The sequence below is a fragment of a genome, unplaced genomic scaffold, assembly GCF_019419815.1.
Source record: "Pyrus x bretschneideri cultivar Hongxiangsu unplaced genomic scaffold, Pyrus_bretschneideri_v1 Contig13, whole genome shotgun sequence".
Lineage (NCBI taxonomy): Eukaryota > Viridiplantae > Streptophyta > Magnoliopsida > Rosales > Rosaceae > Pyrus > Pyrus x bretschneideri.
In genome coordinates, this window is record NW_025999424.1 from 3,922,465 (window position 1) to 3,941,099 (window position 18,635).

Consider the following 18,635-nt stretch of genomic DNA (forward strand, 5'->3'; position numbering starts at 1 on the left):
TACACCCCCTAAAGCGACCGTTTGTGGCTTTCGTTTTTTCCAGGATAAGGGTATTAACCGATCTTCGGCAGCATAGTTTCAAAAATAGAAAATTTCATTTTAATCCTTAAAAAAAAAAGACTTTTAGATTTTAACATTGTGTAAGATTAAAATCTAATTTTAGTCCCTAATACATTAATCATCTTATTTATTATTTATATTTTGATGTTTTATTTCGTTCTTTTTGGTACATACATTTCGATATTAACATTTAGTTACATTAATTAAATATAATACATTCCGGTATATACATTTAGGCTCATTATAATATATTTCGGTACAGCCATATACACTTATGTATTTACATATTTATGTGTCACTAATTTCTTTGGGAAATGTTATTAGCACTCCAAAAATTTTATTCTATACTCCTCACATATGTATTTTTCTTTCCTAATATAGAAAGTTTAGAGTGTAGAATGAAATTTTTAGAGTGCTAATAACAATTGCCATTTCTTTTAATATTTTCTCATTTATATTCATTTATAATTTTGAAAGAACTAATATGTGCATATTAATAAAATTAAAATTTTATTGTGAAGACATTAAATAAAAATACACATTAAATAACAAAAATAGAATATAAATTTTAAGTACTTCAAAAACACGGCTTCAAAGGTCTTAGATCCCTTTAGCAAATAGAGAAGCAAAAACCTCCATACATTGTTTTTTCAAAACAACCCCAATCTCAATACTACCATCGCCATCTTTGCTATCTGAGAAAGAGATAGCCCCACTCCTATCAATCGAAACGACTTCGACCTTCCTTGGCCTTCCCCATCCAAAATCAGTATCATAAACCCTAAACAGCTGTGAACCGGCAACAGAAAAAAGTTTATCGGCCTGTGGTTGCATAATTTCCATCCAAGCCTCCGCTCCATTCAGAAGCCGATTATCTAAACCTTCTAGGGCTTCACTGATTGCATTTACAGCCACAACCAGCCCGTCTTCTCCAAATACGCCTTCGCTTTCTGCAACTGCTATGCGTGGGGCTATGCAATTTCCAAAATAGTTTGCAGATATTTGTGCATCCAATCGAGACCTACAATCCACACCAAAAATCAATCGTATTTTTTTGGATTTTATTTCCTCTGCCTTGACCAAGCAAATCCATGCATAAGCAATTGTGACGCAAAATTTGGACAAAGGAACCGATTGATGTTGTTGTTTCTTCGCTTTCACCAACTGCCTTATTGCTTCAATTTTGGTCGGTGTGAATTGGAAGCACCCTCGAACCGAGGCTGGTTGTGGAGCTTCAAATTGGAAAGGCATCAAGCTACGATTGTTGGGTCGCTCCAAATCGATATTTAGAAAGTGGTTCGAATAAATTAAGTCGATCCTTGTCGGGTCAGGGATGACCCTTCGGTCGTAAAATGGTTTGAGCTGGTCTGGTACCAAATCGGATTCGTGTTTACATATGTAAGCCCATGATTTCACAAACATGGTTGACATCTTGCCGTCTAGGGCAGCATGGTGCACGGATGTTCCAATAGAAAAGCCGTTGTTTGGGAAGAGAGTAATTTGCAATGCAAGTGCTGCGGCTTTTTCGTGACAAGCGTCCAACTGGGGCACGAGAGGATGGTATTCTTTGGCTTCAATGTTAAAGCTATTGCTTGAAACTAGGTGGTGGAAATCAGCATCGGACTCGGCTACAGTGACCGAAACGGCGTCCCCTCGGAGGTAACTGAGGATTGGTATAGGGGAGTCTTGGGGCCAAGTGATGTTTCCTGCTAAAGGTGGAAAGTGATGGAGGGTAAGAGATAACGCGGTTTTGAGCTTTGGAAGTATAGAATCGAAGAAGAATGTGTTTTTTGAGGAAGACACTATTTCGTAGAAGTAAAGGCGTTGGATGGGTGGAAACTTTAACCAAATTATGTCGAAGAAAGTTAGAGGAAGCGAGAACTCTTGATCTGCATGTTGTGGAGCAATTCGGCAAATTTCAACTAATTTGATTGATTTATTTGCGTCTGCCATTGCTGTTGGGGGATGGATGGTGTAAAGCTTGATGGATCGTCTAATATATAATTAAAAAAAAACCTATTTTTATTTTTATTAATAAAAAAATGTTTTATAATCAATAAACAGTTGAAGCATTGTCTACCACAAGTCCCACCTAACTTCTTTGAGTGTCATGAGTCATGATATAATATTATTTTGTTAAAAGTACACAAGGTTTAAATAGGACAGTTTTGTATGTGGCACAACTGAAGCAACACGTTCAGATTTCATCCTTGCGTTTTTATCACACTGTCTCTGAATTGTTTTTTATTCCAACGTATAATTTGTAAGGTAAATTGTAGTTATGGTCCTTTAATTTTAATTCAATTGGAGTACCAGTCTTTTAACTAAAAATTCATTACCATTGGTACTTCAACTCATCAAAATGTGCAGTTATGGTCCCTCAATTAAAAATTCATTACTATTGGTCCCTCAACTTTAATTCAACTAGAGAAATTGTCCCTTAATTTTAATCCAATTGTAGTAATGATCCTTTTAACATAACTCGTTTTGACAAAATTTTTGACGTAGTTGACGGACCATGATTACACATTTTGATGAGTTGAGAGACCCTAATTGTATAAATGGTCATTCCAACATAACTTATTTTGACAAAATTTTGACGAAATTAATGAAAATGACCATTGCTACATATTTTGATAAGTTGAAAGACCCATGGTAATGGATTTTTAGTTGAGGAACCTTTGTCCTAATTTGATTAAAGTTGAGAAACAATTGCTACAATTTACTCTAATTTGTATCAACGTGCTTCATATGCGCTTTCAAGCTTGCTCGTAAAAATATATATATCCCTACCCCCTCACGTCAATTTCACATGCCAGTCCTTTGATAAGAAATTAAAAAAATATTAAAAATTCGACTGGCATTTTAAAAATTGTCCAATCAATTAAAAATATATGAAAAAAAGAAAAAAAAAAAAAGAAGAAGATGGATGACCTCTTCATCCCGTGCATAACCATTTTAAAATTATAGGGGTGTATTCTATGAAAAATTTGAGAGATTTCAATAGATTTATAAAATTTTAAGAAGCTTAATTAGTTTGTAGAAATTTTATGTAAAATTTTTATTCAATTTTCTCGAAATCTTATAAGAAAATATGAGATTTATGGATACTTAAAATACATTATGAAATTTCTCAAATTCCCTCAAATTCCTCAACTTTTTTCAAATTCTTTAAAATCAAATTCTAATTGAATACACCTGAAATGTTATAAACTTCTTTAAAATCTTAATTGAATACACCCAAATTTCTAAAAATTTTAATAAATTATCTTAAAATTCTGATTGAATACACTTTAAATTTCAGAAAATCATTTAAAATCCTGATTGAATACCCCTAGATTCATTCAAATAATTAAAATCTCTCAAAATCCCAATTGAATACACCCCCTTAGATTTTTAAAATGAAACAAGTTCATGTTTCATTTTCTTTTGTGTTTAATTGAAAAAAAAAAAAGTTTACAATTGCAGCTTTGCAAAATTAAAATTAGAGTAAATTATGTTTTATCTCCTTATGTTTTAGTGCAATTCCAATCTTATATAACATTTTAAAAATATTGGGGCATTTTTGATATAGATGCCTCAAATTTGAATTTTTTTAATCAAACATCTATAACTTTTAAACTTTTGATCAAACATTCTTCTACTAATTTTTTTAATTAAAAATTATGATTTTTATTGTATTTAATTAACCAACTAGTTCATAAAATAATATCACAAATATTTTAAAATCACCACAAACATCCTATCTTATCTTATCATAATTCGTTCAAAATGAATTTTTCTTATTCAAATAATTTGTTGTTTTAAATTCTAAAAACACATAAACATCCTATTAACATACAATTATGAAATATAACATGCAAATATGTTAAATATAACGTACCAAACAGATATATTAAATATAACGTACCAATCATTTGGTACGTCATTGGTACGTTATATAAATTTAATCTGGGTACGTATTAGTATTTTGGTATGTTATAAAATATTGCTTTTGGTACGTTATGCAATTCTTTATTTAGTACGTACCAAGTTATTAGTACATTGTATTATCCTTATTATAGTACGTTATGTGTAAGTTGTGTAATCCAAAAAAAAAAAGATAACTTTTCACATTAAAACATTGCACTAAAAAAATATTTTGTCAACTCTTAATAATTAATTATTGGAATAAGGACTCATTTTAAATAAAAATGTGAAATCTCTTAGTTCACGTTTCTACTATGAGTAGTTGTTAAAAAAATTCAAATTTATTTTCAGTTGCATGAAATTAGGCAGTCTAGTCTACATCTCAATTTTAATTATAAATGAACTCTTGTTTTTTTATAATCTATATAAAATGTTGAGTTGGAAATTGGAAAAACTATATTTCATCCAATTAATATTAAACCCCAGTAGATATAATTGAATCCTAAATTGAGGACGGGATGAGATTCCATAAAAATAGCAATAAATTAATGAATATTATTGAGTGCATTTTTTTTTTTTTACATAGAAATGGATTTAAAAGAAATTATAAAATACTTAAATTAAGAATATACCTGGAATATACATTTTAATTAAAAGCAAAAACACTTTAATTAAAAGTTGAAAAGTAACCGATGTTTAATTTGAAAAAATCTAAAATGTGGCATTTAATTCTAATTTATCCAAAAATATTTTAATCTCATATATTTACTTATTATTTTGTTCAATTTCATATCACAGCTAGTTAATTTATTAAATTAGCGGTTAAATCATAATATGACAACCACTAATCTCATATTTTTCTGACTTAAAATTTAAATTTGTGCCACGTGGTTAATTCATTTAATTATTTTATCTATAAGAAAAACCCCAAATAATTAAGAAAACCTTACACAAAATTTTCATCTTCTCAAGAACCCAGTCCCCAACCCATCCATCGGCGCGACTCAAGGCAAGTCTCAGTGCATGTTTGTTTTCTCTGCAACTATAGCCCAACACATGACATAATGATCAATAGAAATAACCCATTTAAGCTACTCCACATTGTCTCTTCCGTTCTCTCTCTGAGGCTTTTAAATCCCAGAAAATCCATTCCAGAAATCAGAGGGCAATGAAATCAATGGTTAAGGACGTTGTAAGAAGTTACAATTACATCTAAACCTAAGAGTGTAAAATATAATTTGCTCGTAAAATTAATATGGAAGAAGATAATACCGAATATATTGCTGAGAGAAAAGGAAATCTGGGTTTTCATTTTCATGTCCCAATTGCTTTATAATCAATAATAATTAATATAGCAGATCATTGGCCTAAATGTCTCACCTAACTTTATATGAGTGTCGCTTAGTAAAAAAAATAAAATTACAATGTTCATATATCTATTTGCGGCTTTCGTCTTTTCCAGGCTGAGGGTATTAACCGATCTCCGGCAGCATAGTTTCAAAAACATGGCTTCAAAGGTCTTCGAGCCCTTTTAGCAAATAGAGAAGCAAGGTAATTCTATTCTCCGTGAGAGTCCTCCGCTGTGAGTGTCTTTCTCTCCTCCGTGAGAGTCCGTACGGTTTGCCGTCTGCTTTCAGACCAACCCAACCACCCAATTTCACTCTCACTGCACCCCCTGCAACATACCCAGACATAAATGGGGTAGGCGGCATCTAAACCCTCACCCACCTAAAAGACATAAATGGGTAGGTAAAGCTTTGAATACCTCCAGATCTGGAACCCAAGAGGCATTAAATGGTGAGGACCAACCTCATCTACTCACTAAGTGTTTAGCGCCCGTAATCGGAATTAAAACAAGAAGTTGATTCTGATTACGGGGTATTGAACTGTTTACTAAAGTATGGTGAGGCCCATACGAAAGAGGGAATCCAACTCTCCAAATTAGAGGAATTGAACTTCCTATATGGATGTGGTATTTGAGTTCCGGGAGAGTGAGGTAATGGGAATGTATTTGTCCTACCTATTATGCCCTCTGATTATTTTTATAATTTCAAGTCTACCACTCAACTCACTGCTCTCTTCTGCTCCTTGCGCACTCTCCCTTCATGTGGCACACCTCACCTTCCAGTTCCACCTCCCCGTACGACCTTCACCACCCAACCCATCAACTTACCCCTATGCGACCTTCACTACCCAACCCACCAGCTCAAGAACCCTATCCACGTATCCCAAAGCCGGATTCAAAAATCAATCACCCAAATCCTGAAAATATACAATTCAAACCAGACCGAAACCCACAGAAGCGGAGAAGCAACCACTCAAAAACCCAAAAAATTATTAAATACTTTGCAGGGATAAGAGGTGGTGGCTATAGGGTAGGGTGAGTGGGGAAGATGGAGGTGAGGGCAGGGATAAAAGATACGAAAAATTGCATGGAGAGAGGAGTGTTCTATTCAACCGGGTTTGAATAAGGGCATTATTGATACCATCGGTCTCCTCGAGGAAGAAAAGAGAATCGTGGCTCTAGTGAAGAGCACTGGAACTTCCAAGGGAAGCAGGGAATCATGAGATTTGCAGAGATTTTCTAATAAATTTGTATGCAAATTTAATTTTTTTGAAGAAGGGCATTATAGTAATCATATTGATTTTCATTCCGATTAAGGTGAATTAGTAAACAACTTATATGAATTTAGTACTATTTTTATTCCAATCCAGAATATTTGAGTAAACAACTTCAACATGAATCCGATTCTGATTCCTCTTCATTTCAATTCCTCATCAATTCAATTCTTCTTATTTTGATTCTGGTTACGTAAACCATATTTTTATGTACTTGTTGCAACAAGGGTTACAAAAAGAAGTTGGACTGCAAAAACAAGAAAACTTTAACGAAAAACTCTTGGTACTATTCATTTTAACAAAAAATCATATTTTTACACTAAAAAATCAATTTTGGTAAATTGTTAAAACTCAAAGTTTTCAAGTCTTTTTCATTAGTTTTCCTAAAAAACAAAGGAGAGGAAAATTCCCAATTGCAAAGCTGGGTAGGGTTTCAATTGTTTATTTATCGTACACATCAGTACAGACCGCTCAAGCCACACGTCACATTCAAAGGGTTGGAGTTGGTCTAAGAAGTAATTATGAATTATTAAAGTGACCATTTGTGGCTTTTGTCTTTTCCAGGCTAAGGGTATTAAGTATTAACTGATCACCAATAGCATAGTTTCGAGAAATTATGGAGTGATACCGTATCACCATATCAGCTTTGATGCTTTCACTCGAAATCTACCATATGTACATCTTATATACAGTTGGATTAATATTTATTTTACTTTTACAACATAAATTAAAAAAATGAAAAATAGTTGTGCAAGGAAGACATCACCGCTTACATTGTAGCAATGAACGAAGCCACCTTGGGGCCAGAGGGAGCGGAGGCCCCCACTCAATTTTTTTTTGTTTTTGTTTTGTTTGAAAAAATGCAATGCATATAGCAATCCCACGTGATACAGCATTTTTGGATATGAAATTTATGCAGAATCAATTATGAAATCAAATGGAGATTAATAGATGAATGATAACATGATTATTTTTATAAAGAGATGTGGGATGGTATTGGTAATGAAGTTGTCATACAACACTTTTTAAAAAATGAAAATGTGTCAGCAAATATTATAATATATATGTTGTATGAAAACCTTATGGATTAATATATGTGTTTTGTTTAGTAAATTCTTGATCTTCTTAATTTATGACTTTGTTGTTTAAGGACGCCCCTATCCATATAGATTTCTAACTTCGTCCCTAGTCGCAGCTTGTCAGCGATAGCAACGAGGATGTGGGGGTCGTAGCAGTCGGGGCTTCATTAAACCTTGTATGCAGGTAGCCTGGCCTTGAGAGCCTATGCCGACAGTGACTCCTTTGCGTATCGAGAGTAGATGTTGAAAAAACGAATCGTCTGGCGACGATCTAGACCATGTGAGTCTTATAATCATCAAAGTATCTAGGGGAGCGGTACTCCGTGGTCTCATTCATCTTGCCATTAGTGGATTCAAATTCGGCAGAGAAGAAACGGGCGTCGATGTGCTTGTGGTTGCAGAGGTTGGCTGAAAAATCCTTCATAGCAACACAACAGCCTTTCCATTTGGTGGGGATGGGCCCATTTCATGAAATAGTTATTTCCAATCCAAGTTTCTGATTAGTGGTCCAAATTAAAGGTTATTTATAATTGACAGTTTATCATATGAAGAAATCGTTGAGGTTTTTAGGAAGAGATAGAGAGGGATGACAACCACAACAGGGAGGAAGCTATGGGGACTAGGAGATGACTATAGGGCTATAGGCTAAAATCTAGCCCAAAATGCTTCAAAAATCAACTCCAATAGGAGGGTTAGGCAAAAAAAAAAAAAAGTGGACCCACCAGCCAAGCTTCAACCTTTAGCCATCGGGCTGGATATTCTTAGCCAGATGGGTAGCCCCTTTGAAGGGCCTATTTTTTTTTAAGGCCAAAATTTTAATAAAAAAAATTTTTAATTCTGATTTTTTTTTCCTTATAAATGCCTAAGTCATTTCTCACATCTTTTTCATTAATACCCATCCCTTACCTCTTCCAATAATCTAAATTAAAAATTTTCAATATTTTTTCAAATGGCCACATCTTCAACCAAAGGATAAGAAATCTGAGGCTTATTCATTTAGCGACAAGTGACACTCAAATTATGTCTGGAAACCTTATTTTAATATGGTAGTTTAATTCAATTAACCAATAAAATTAAAGAATAAACTTAAAATAATAAATTATTGATGGGGCTAAAAATAGCCCCTTTTAGTTGGAGATGGTATATAAATATGATCTAACACTGTTCATAAAAAAAATAATTTCTTGCAAGGCTATAATAGGCCCCTTGAGTTACATGAGCTTGAAACCTTAGAGGAACTTGTGGAGTAGTGAAAGAAACCCCTTAATAGCCAGAAATGTCAGAAAGCTGAACTGGAGATGGTGTAACAGGATACTGAAATTGAGAAGAATAATCTTGAAATGTATAGTTAGCACTAAGTGAAGGAGGATGAGGAGCCCATTGGTAAGCATAGTTACCCATGTGTCGACAATCAATGGCAATATGGCCATCTTGCCATAAATCTGACATTCTTGCACAACCTGAGTAGTTTTATTTCTGTACAGACAAGTCACTACCGTATGCCCATTCCTTGCACAAATCTGACATTAAGGAACTACATTCTGTTTATTTGAAGTATTACCAAAATGATTTCTAGACCCATTTAAACCATTGGCATTATTAGGAGGAAACTGATGATAAGATTGAGAAGTTGAACCACCTGAATTAAAAGAATCAGGAACAACAAGACCAAAGCCAAAGTTGGTTGGAAATGGCACAGAAGAAGTAGAACCAGTGGAAGGACTAAATGCATGTGAAACTAACTGATATGCAGAATTACCACCAGAAGAAGATAGAATTGAACCATTAACATACATAGCTTGCCATGCTTTGAACAAGAGAATGCATCTTAGCTTCTATAGTCTTTTCAGCCCCTAAGAGTTGAGCCTTGAATTCTTTCAATGAAATAGGTGGTTCTTTGGCTAATACCACAGTTCTGATCATATCAAACTCAACAGGCAAACTAGTCAATGCAGTAATAACCAAATCATTATGTGTGATCTTTTCACCAGTTGTAATGAGTTTCTCTTTAATTGTCTTGAGCCTCAACAAATACTTATCAACACTATCACTTCCTTTATGAATAGTGTGTAACTCAGCCTTTAAACATGATTCACACTAGCATTATAGATAGACATATACCTATCTTGTAAGGCAGTCCAAGCTTCATGAGTAGTTTTACAACCAACAATATATTCCACGGCATCATCACTCAAAGTGGCAATAAGAAAACTCAAAAGAGCCATATCAGTTTTAATGCATGCTTTATATGCAGTACTAATTTTAGTGGTAACCCCCAATTCAGGAGTAAGAACAAACTTGAGAGGACAAGGAGTTCACCTAGTAAAATGGTCAAACAAATCATAGCCATGCAGAATAGAGCAAAATTGAAAATTCCACTTGATGAAATTGTTATCATTCAACTTAATAGTCAACATTCCCAAAAAAATTTCAAGTTTAAAACTTGCTTGAGTAAATTAACAACAAGAATCTATGATCATTATGAACAATTGGTTATTGACCTTAATTCATCAACCACTATGAGATTAATTGGCATCGGCCTTCAAGAAAGCAATCAAATATTCAACTAAAAAACAAGATATGAAAGGGTTCGTCTAGGCATTGGCCTTTAACATAGATGAATCCAAAATTGTAAACAAACAATTGAAATCTGGAAAAAAAAAAAAAATCCCAAATTTTCACTACAATAGAAATCTAAAATTGAAAGAGAGAATCAAGAAAATCTCACTAAATAGAGCAGCGGAAAGAACCCATCTAGAATCAATCGCGTCAGCATATATGCTCACGATACCATCTTAACAATCTTGTATGAATTGAAGAATCTATGAGATGAACAAACCTTAGTAATCTTGTAGAAGAAGAAAAGAGAGCTCAAATGTATTTCTCTGAATATTCTGTTTACAATATGACTGACTTAACTAATGAAAAGAGAAGGAAAGCCTATCAATACAATATCTCAAAGGTAGCTTATATCTGAAACTAATGCTAACCTGGCAATTGCCTTATGTGGCACTGTGTATATCCCATAACTTTATTTGAGTAGTCATGATGACATATTTTATTTATTTATTTTTTAAAGAAAACATGGATAAAATCAGACAATGTTGTATGTCGCACAGCTGAAACAATGTTCATATTTCTATTATTTTAATCATCTGAATGAATTTCATTTCATAATAATAAATAGGATTACAAACAATGTTGTATATCTAGGAAGCAAGAGTATTTTAATTTAGTTTTAGTTTCTCGTTTCTTTTCACAAAAAAAAAAAAAAAAGAAAAGAAATGAAAAGAAGAAGAAGTGTATTTTACTATTTTAGTTTCAGAATTGCATCCACTAGTAAAAGTGACATGTGAGTATTGAGAAAACACTTCAATTTGATGTTTTTATCAAGAAAAAAAAAACAGTTTAAAGTGCCCAACAAAGTGTGAGTACCCAATATAAAATCCATTAGCAACAAATGAAATACAAGTGGTACACCACGTGTTTTAACAGAAGTGGTGTGAAATTTTATTTTTTAAATTATTAACTTTTTAGCACACATATCTCACTATTTATTTAGTAACACGTGGTGTATCACCTCATGTATTGATCACACTAAAAAATTTCTCATTTTGCACAATATTATTCCTAACTGAGCCATAGCAAGTCAAGCAAGGTTAGAGGAAGTGACTCAGGGGTGGGTAATGAGTTTGGTGAGCATGGTTGCGGAGCTTACTTTGAAAACCTCAACCACTTTTAGATCTTGCATGTTGGTAATGGAGAATGTTAAACAAATTAACAGTTTATAATTGATGTAAATAATGTCCTTAATTCTTTTTTAATGCAGATCATATGGTTTGGGGGGTCATTTTTTATTTTTTGGGACTATAAGTCTTGCAACTTACCGTCATTAAATTCAAACACGACAATGTCAGTCACATGCATTAGTAGAACTTGTAAATTCCACTGACATCAAATTTAAGTATTACTGTATAAAATAAGGCATATTTGAGATTTATCAACCAATTTTATGAAGTGCAAATATCTTCTTATTTACACTACACAAAATATAAAGAAATTTAATATATAAAGAAAATAGTAGCGTAGAACTTTAATTTTCTTAATAGTATCGAGTAAGTTAACCCATGCGTTGATTTTAATATTAATTCATGTTTTGCACGTCATTCAACATGTGTTGTTTAAGTGTTAGACTTAAATGATCCAAACGTGAGAAGCATGTTTAAAGTGTGAATCGCACGTACATTTCATGTGTTTATAAGAAGTTGAGGTTAATTTTCATGTTACCGATTGATTCACATATTTTAATTAACTTTAATTAAATTCCATCAAATTATTGTTATTTATGAAAATCCGGAAAAATAATGGTTGATGGAATAACTAGGTAGCTCAACTATGTTTCTAATGGTCTCCTAATTTTTATTTAAAAAAGTAGTGTTTTACCTGAAACAGTTGACGTAGAAAATTTTGATTTGATCTCTCCAACACATACCGGCATGTAGCCGTATAGCACCAGAAAAGAAATTGAACATATGATCTATCGAATTTTACCCTAGAAATTAGGGCATGTTTGATATACTTCTCGCATCCAATTTTTTGCTTCTGAAACTAATGAGTACAAAATAAATATACCAACATTCATAATTGTCTATTGCCATTTGGTGTTGAGTATACTGGCCAGACAGAGGTACTCGAAACCCTAGAGTGCCGGAGTGATCAAGCCATTTAACAACGGCCCATTACAAATGAGACCTTCCAAAAGGTTAGCCATTTAATTATTCTTGTAGACCTGGGTAGTTTTTTTGGGTAGTAAAGGGATGGCTTTCAGTCCAATCAGAGTTGGCAAGCAAGTAAAGGTCTCTGTTCCTTAGATAGCCAATCAAGTAAATAGGCTCGGTGTTTGACGTCTCATTCAATAAAGGCCCTCAAGCTCTCACCCTGGATTATTTGCCAATTAGAGCTAATAAAATTTGGTGCTATTATATAATTTTGTATCAGTTAAATTTACGTTTTTTTCATTTTTTTTTAATTTTTTAATAGCACTGCTCATCATATCGGTCATCGTCTCTAGAGAACATTATTGCTTGATCCTGTACTATATGTAAAACTAATATGTTGATTGAAACTAAGCTATCTCTGCACAGTAACATTTAAGATTGGTCTGCACTAAGATTAATAAATTAAAGGGGATACTCTTATTCACTACAAAGGTAAAAATGTCCCAGTAACAACATTGTTAGAATGTCCCTATAACACAATGAACGTTTTGATGGTAGGAATTATAATGTATACTTTAAAAAGCTAAATATTAGTAAGATTTCTGTAATTAATTCAAACCCTGCCCTCGTTTTTCATTCTCATTTTCTCTTCTTACTAACTTTCATTGACATATTACAACTTAATAAACTTCTTCATATTTCACTTGGAATCTGTGTGATAATTTTAGCCTACATTGTCGCATTTGTGTAATTAAAAATAATATGTTAGGGACACCAAATTTATATATGCGCTCAAGCCTGAAGATAACACTAACCTACCTAAACAATCAAGTCTTGCGATCTCACCGTCTCAATGTCGTGTCGTCGCACCGCCTGATATGGAGTTTCCATCTTATATATTTCTAGTACTCACAACCGGATATAAACAAATCTTCTCTTTATATAAATTTCGATTCACAGAAACACGCTTCATGTGCATCGACTAATAATTCGAAATTGTTATATATAAGTTGAGCCATGGTCTTAAATAAGAAGCAATTTTGTTTCTACATAGCCATGGTTGGTACCAATATAAGAAGATTATATAAAATTTCAGTAGTTTGGCAGAGCTTCGAGCCTGGCTAAAAGCTGTTCTCTTCCTTTTATAATATAGGCTATTAGAATTGATATAGCCCAAAAAATGCCATACTCATATAATTAAGATCAGTTGTCTGCGACATAGGGCAGCAACGTGCATGTAATGTGGGCGATGGCGATGGTTTTTTCTGCAGCTTTTTTAATTAGGTTAAAACTGTTTTTTTTCTTTCTAGAAGGATTTAATAAGTCCAGATTAGTATACATGCTGGCAAGTTTAGTGTTTAGCATTGCCCTTAGAAAATAGAATGATTCAGTATCTAGAAAAAGAAAAAGAACTTTTCCCTTCAAATAGTTGTAGAATACTTAATTACTTATCAATCTTTTCTTCTAGTTGGGAAAAAAAGCGAGACGAGCAAAACTCAAAAGACATGCTGGTTGGGAAAAACTGGAAATTGGAACGAGTAATATATTGCAGGTAGATTCAGAAGGGTTTTTTTTTTTTTTTTTTTTTTTTTTTGGTCGAAGTAGATTCAGAAGGTTGAGCGTGATGACTCAAGAGGTAAAAGAAAACTTGTGTCTGGAATCCAGGGACCATTTATTGGGGCAAACGCCCTTAATTGTAAGTTTGTAAACATATAGCTCTGTACGTACTGTGCCCGATCTTGAGATGCCCGCCAGTACTGCTTGTTTTTGAGCTCCTTGCACACAGAGATGAAAACCCTACAAGTCTTTCTGTCCTGTCTCTTTCTTCCCCTGCAGAAGAAGCAATGAAGGGCCTCCCTCTGTTTAATTTTCTCCTCTCTCAGACACATACACAGGCTGCAGTGTTATTCGATCTGTGTATATGTCATATGTGAAATAACTATGTATGCAGTGCAGCTCTAGTTGAATACCAACAGAAAACTCTTCCGCTGAGACTTCCAGAGTAATTAGGGATTTTTAAGTTTGGGGGAAAAAACTAGGGTTGTGAAGTTTCTTGTTAGTGTTCTCACTTAACTTGTTGGATAATTAACTAGGGTTTTTGAAGTTCTGGGAAAATAAAATTAGCCAATGCCATAATGGTGCAACTCGGGTTTTGGAGTTCTACGATCACGATTACGTCTTCAAATAGGAAATATACCTAATCGTTCTGAAGGTTAAAGCACTAATATTTGACATTTAAGAAAGCACTAATATTTGACATTTAAGGACTAAAAAGAAACAATTGAGAAAGAACCTTGCATACGTGTCTATAGATCATCGAGAAGATCATTACTTCCAATGGTTTAATAACTTGGTTTTGTGGAAAAGAGCAATGCAAATTTCCTTATGGCTGGGTAGGGTGTCAGCTGCTATGTCATCAAGTCTTCAATTACTTCGTGCATATCTCTCTGCAAGAAAAAGTTGTGTGGTCCTATTCGTACTCACTACTCAGTGGATCTTTTAAAAGAAAATGCATGTATTGGTCCCTCACATCTTAGGCAGCTTCTCATTGTCCGAAGTACCTATCATACACATGCTAATGTAGAGTTATAGAGACCACAAATTTTTGTACCCCATGGTAAAGCCAAGTGGATATATATATAAAATGAAAAATTGATCTTCATATATATGAAATCTGCTTGTTCATGTAGAACAGTTGGCTAATGATTGAGGAGCAGCTTGATAATCGTAGTTCATTAACAGCAAAAATTATTTTTAGATTTGGGTTCAAACTTTAATTTGACACATAATACGTCCCTTCCATACAAAAAATGATGAGGCCCTAACTCACATATGTTCCGTAACATATGAGTATTTTGCCCTCAAATTCTATCGTTAGGTAAAAGGATTTTAATTTCATTGATATTTTCTTGAATTTTGTCGTCTTTGTTTTTCACATGGTGTTCTAAGGTGTTGCTTGATTTTCCTTTACATATTACACTGAGTCACTTGTCCATCTATTTTCTTCTCTTTGTCCTCCTTTATAGTTCAAATGTTTACGCTTTTCTTTTTCAAGAAACCTCAATATTTATTCAGTTGGAAAAAAATTCCACCTAGACAGACGATCGAGAACATAAACTTTATTCCTCATGGTTCAATTGGAGACCATATAGAAAAATAAGAAAAAAGAAAAATATATGAAAAGAGGGGCATAAAAACAAAGCGGGGATAGTTCAAGTGTGTGATGCAATTAGAGAGAATAGGGATAAATAGTTTTATATGTATAGTTAGGCTGCAGATGAATATGTCAATTCCAATGATTGATTAATTGGAATCATTTATTTTTGAAGTGTACTCACACAACCTAACATATATGTGTGATCGAGTCATTGTTAAAATTGGACCACGCATCTTGAGTATTTGGATGTGGGAGGAAAACTTCAGCTTACTATAAGGCTTTGTCCACATGAACATGTTCATCTTCCTTGGTACTTTAGGCGTGCATGTGAAAGGGATATATCTAAAACCTTTAATTTGTTAATTGTCGATAAAGCAACACTCACCACTTTCGAATGTGCAACATCCATATGGTCCCCAATTGAAATTTTCTAATTTTGTATTTGATGTATATAATCATATGTTGCATGTACATATGTACAGGTAAACATTACATTTACATATGTTGCTCACAAGACGTGCCATATCTAATGTGATTTTAGCAGCTAGCTAGAGATTTTCAGATTATTAGCCCTCCTAAATCCTAGTTAACTAATTGTTATTGTCACGATGACTGTTTAACCTTATGCATGCGTGATGAGAAAAATGATGAGATATCGACTAAGTTGATGGTGAGAGTGCCACGTGGCAGGGTATGTACCACTGCTTTATCTTTCCTTGTAGCATGGTCGGTGGGATTCCGGCGCCCTCCTTTTCCTCTCAACTTGCTCCCTACTTCTTCTTCTTCTACAAGTTTATTCTCATATTCTCCACATACTTGCAGAATCATTTAATCTTCAAAAGTACAGGCGGCTGCTTGGTTGGTTTTAGTAGTTCTCCACCAAACTCACAAAGTCAATTTAGCTGAGAAATTCAAAACCATATATATTTTCTTTGCCATTCCGTGTAGTGCTGTATATCATCAAGCACCAAAATCTATCTGCAAAACAAGAAGCAGAAAATGTTTACTTTAATGTAAGTTGGGTCAATTTCAAGTAAGTAGTTCAAAATCATTACCATATGCTGGTTGGGTAACCCTAGGGTACTTCATAATTATTAAATAACACATACCTAGCTTTATATTTGTTGCTTTATTTTAATTCGATTAACATATGTATGGGAGACAAGTGAACTTCGGATTCCTGGAATAAATATTTCAATAGCTTGTGAATTTTGAGATACTTTTGAATTTTGTTCATGAAACAATTCATGAAAGCTGTATATATATTTGGTTTTTTATTTTGTGGATCATCATACAGGCATGTCATAGATATTAGCTTAGCAGCAAACACTTTTTTTGTTCATTTATTTTCTTTATAATTCATTTCTTTCATGATTGATGGTGTAGCAGATCATGCTAAAAAAAAAAGAAAGCACATGAAGAAGAGAAGCATATCATGATTAATTCGTGAAGTTTATCATCGCAAATAGAATAGAAATCTGGGTTTTGAGCTGAAATGATGAACCAATGACGAGAGGGTGCATAACAGCATAAGATGATTAAGAGTCCCATTAGTGAAGCAGATTTGCAAGAAGCAGGAGCTGGCAGTTCAAGTCGTGATGACCAAGCCAATAAAATTTCATCAAACCCTAATTTATCTCGTCCATCAACTCCATGGCTAAGGTTGAAGGACCCAAGGATTGTGCGTGTGTCCCGAGCATTTGGAGGGAAGGACAGGCATAGCAAGGTTTGCACCATAAGAGGACTTCGAGATCGGCGGGTGAGGCTATCGGTACCCACTGCAATCCAATTGTATGATCTTCAAGAAAGGCTTGGTCTTAACCAGCCTAGCAAGGTTGTCGATTGGTTGCTTGATGCCGCAAAGCATGAAATTGATGAACTTCCTCCGCTGCCAATGCCACCATCTGGGAGTTTTGGTCTAAATCATCCATCATTAGGGCTGACTTCATCTCATGGTGACCAAAGCAATGCTCATGCCCAATTATCTCATAATCATAGTGGAGAAGGCCCTCGCAGTGCAATAGATAGATCAAATTTTTGGCCTACTGGTTCGGATGCTCTTTGGCGAGCAAAGTCAAAAGAAATTGTAAGAGACACAAGAAATGAGGACGAGGGAAATCAGAAAGATAATCTTGGAATATCAGATGATCAAGAACAAGCAGGCAATAATGTTGATGGTAATTCATCAAACACATTCTTAAGAAGTAATACCAACCCTCCATTCTTTCCAGGTCTTCTGAATAGTTCTACGAATATGCCTTATGCTTATCATAATTGGGATCATTCTCATCAGACTTCAAATTTTCCACTATCTCAATTAGGAAGCCATGGATTCCAATCCGAAACTACAGATCTCCACAATTTCCGTAATGTCCTCTCGTTGCCATCCACATTGTCTTTATCAACAACACAATCTTATTTTCCTTCGCATAACACGGCTGCTACAGGAGAGATGGATCCAAGACAATTCAACCACTTGCAAATGCTAAACTCTAGTAGTAGTACTAGAACTTCACAAAACCTATTGCCCAATTTTCTTTCTACACCAGCTCTATACCCTAGTAGCCAAACTCTGAGAGCACCCCATTTGAGTATGGTGACTAAGCTTGTGCATTCTTCAGACAACACTGGCAGTGGTCATCACCCAAATCACAATCAGGAGCCTCCGTCGCGATGATGCGTAGCTGATGCTTTTAATTCAAAGACTCATGAAAGCCTAAGCTTGCTTTATGGCTCAGATTGGTCGTCTTTTGTAAATGGGAGCTAGGTATAGTGCAGGCAAAGGTACAAGAACACGTCGTACTTTACCGGGTTTAGTCGGTTTACTTAATGTCCATTTCAGATTAAAGATACCATATATGATTTGATTTCCTACTTAATTTTGGTTTATATTATGCGACATTTGCATTTAAATTAAAGTAAAAAGAAAGAGTTTTCGAGCATAAATTGGATTGAAGCATTGTTAATGGTGTGAAGCTACATCGTACATTCATTATTCATTTTTAATTGAATCTTGTTAGTTAGATTTCGGTGTGTATGCTATGTTGTCAGTTAGAGACAAATAAGTTTTTTATAACTAATTTAAATGCCAAT

The 18,635-nt window shown here is 34.1% G+C and overlaps 2 protein-coding genes across 6 annotated transcripts; one reads left to right on the forward strand and one right to left on the reverse strand.

Moving 5' to 3' along the window:
• Positions 1–553: 553 nt before the first annotated feature.
• On the reverse strand, positions 554–2,037 carry LOC103941945 (phenolic glucoside malonyltransferase 1). The gene has a single exon (XM_009352142.3). It carries the CDS (start codon positions 2,011–2,013, stop codon positions 661–663), a length of 1,353 nt encoding a protein of 450 aa, XP_009350417.1. The 5' UTR covers positions 2,014–2,037; the 3' UTR covers positions 554–660.
• A 14,064-nt stretch (positions 2,038–16,101) lies between these two features.
• LOC103941946 (transcription factor TCP13-like) lies at positions 16,102–18,528 on the forward strand. Of its 5 annotated transcripts, XM_048579020.1 has the most exons (3): positions 16,102–16,233; positions 16,365–16,555; positions 16,932–18,528. In XM_048579020.1, exon 3 carries the CDS (start codon positions 17,077–17,079, stop codon positions 18,217–18,219), a length of 1,143 nt encoding a protein of 380 aa, XP_048434977.1. In that variant the 5' UTR covers positions 16,102–16,233; positions 16,365–16,555; positions 16,932–17,076; the 3' UTR covers positions 18,220–18,528. The 5 variants fall into 5 exon arrangements, with proteins under 5 accessions (XP_048434977.1, XP_009350420.2, XP_009350419.2 ...); XM_009352145.3 differs by lacking the exon at positions 16,102–16,233 and having other exon boundaries at positions 16,278–16,575; positions 16,929–18,528; XM_009352144.3 differs by lacking the exon at positions 16,102–16,233 and having other exon boundaries at positions 16,278–16,575.
• The last annotated feature ends 107 nt before the right edge of the window (positions 18,529–18,635 follow it).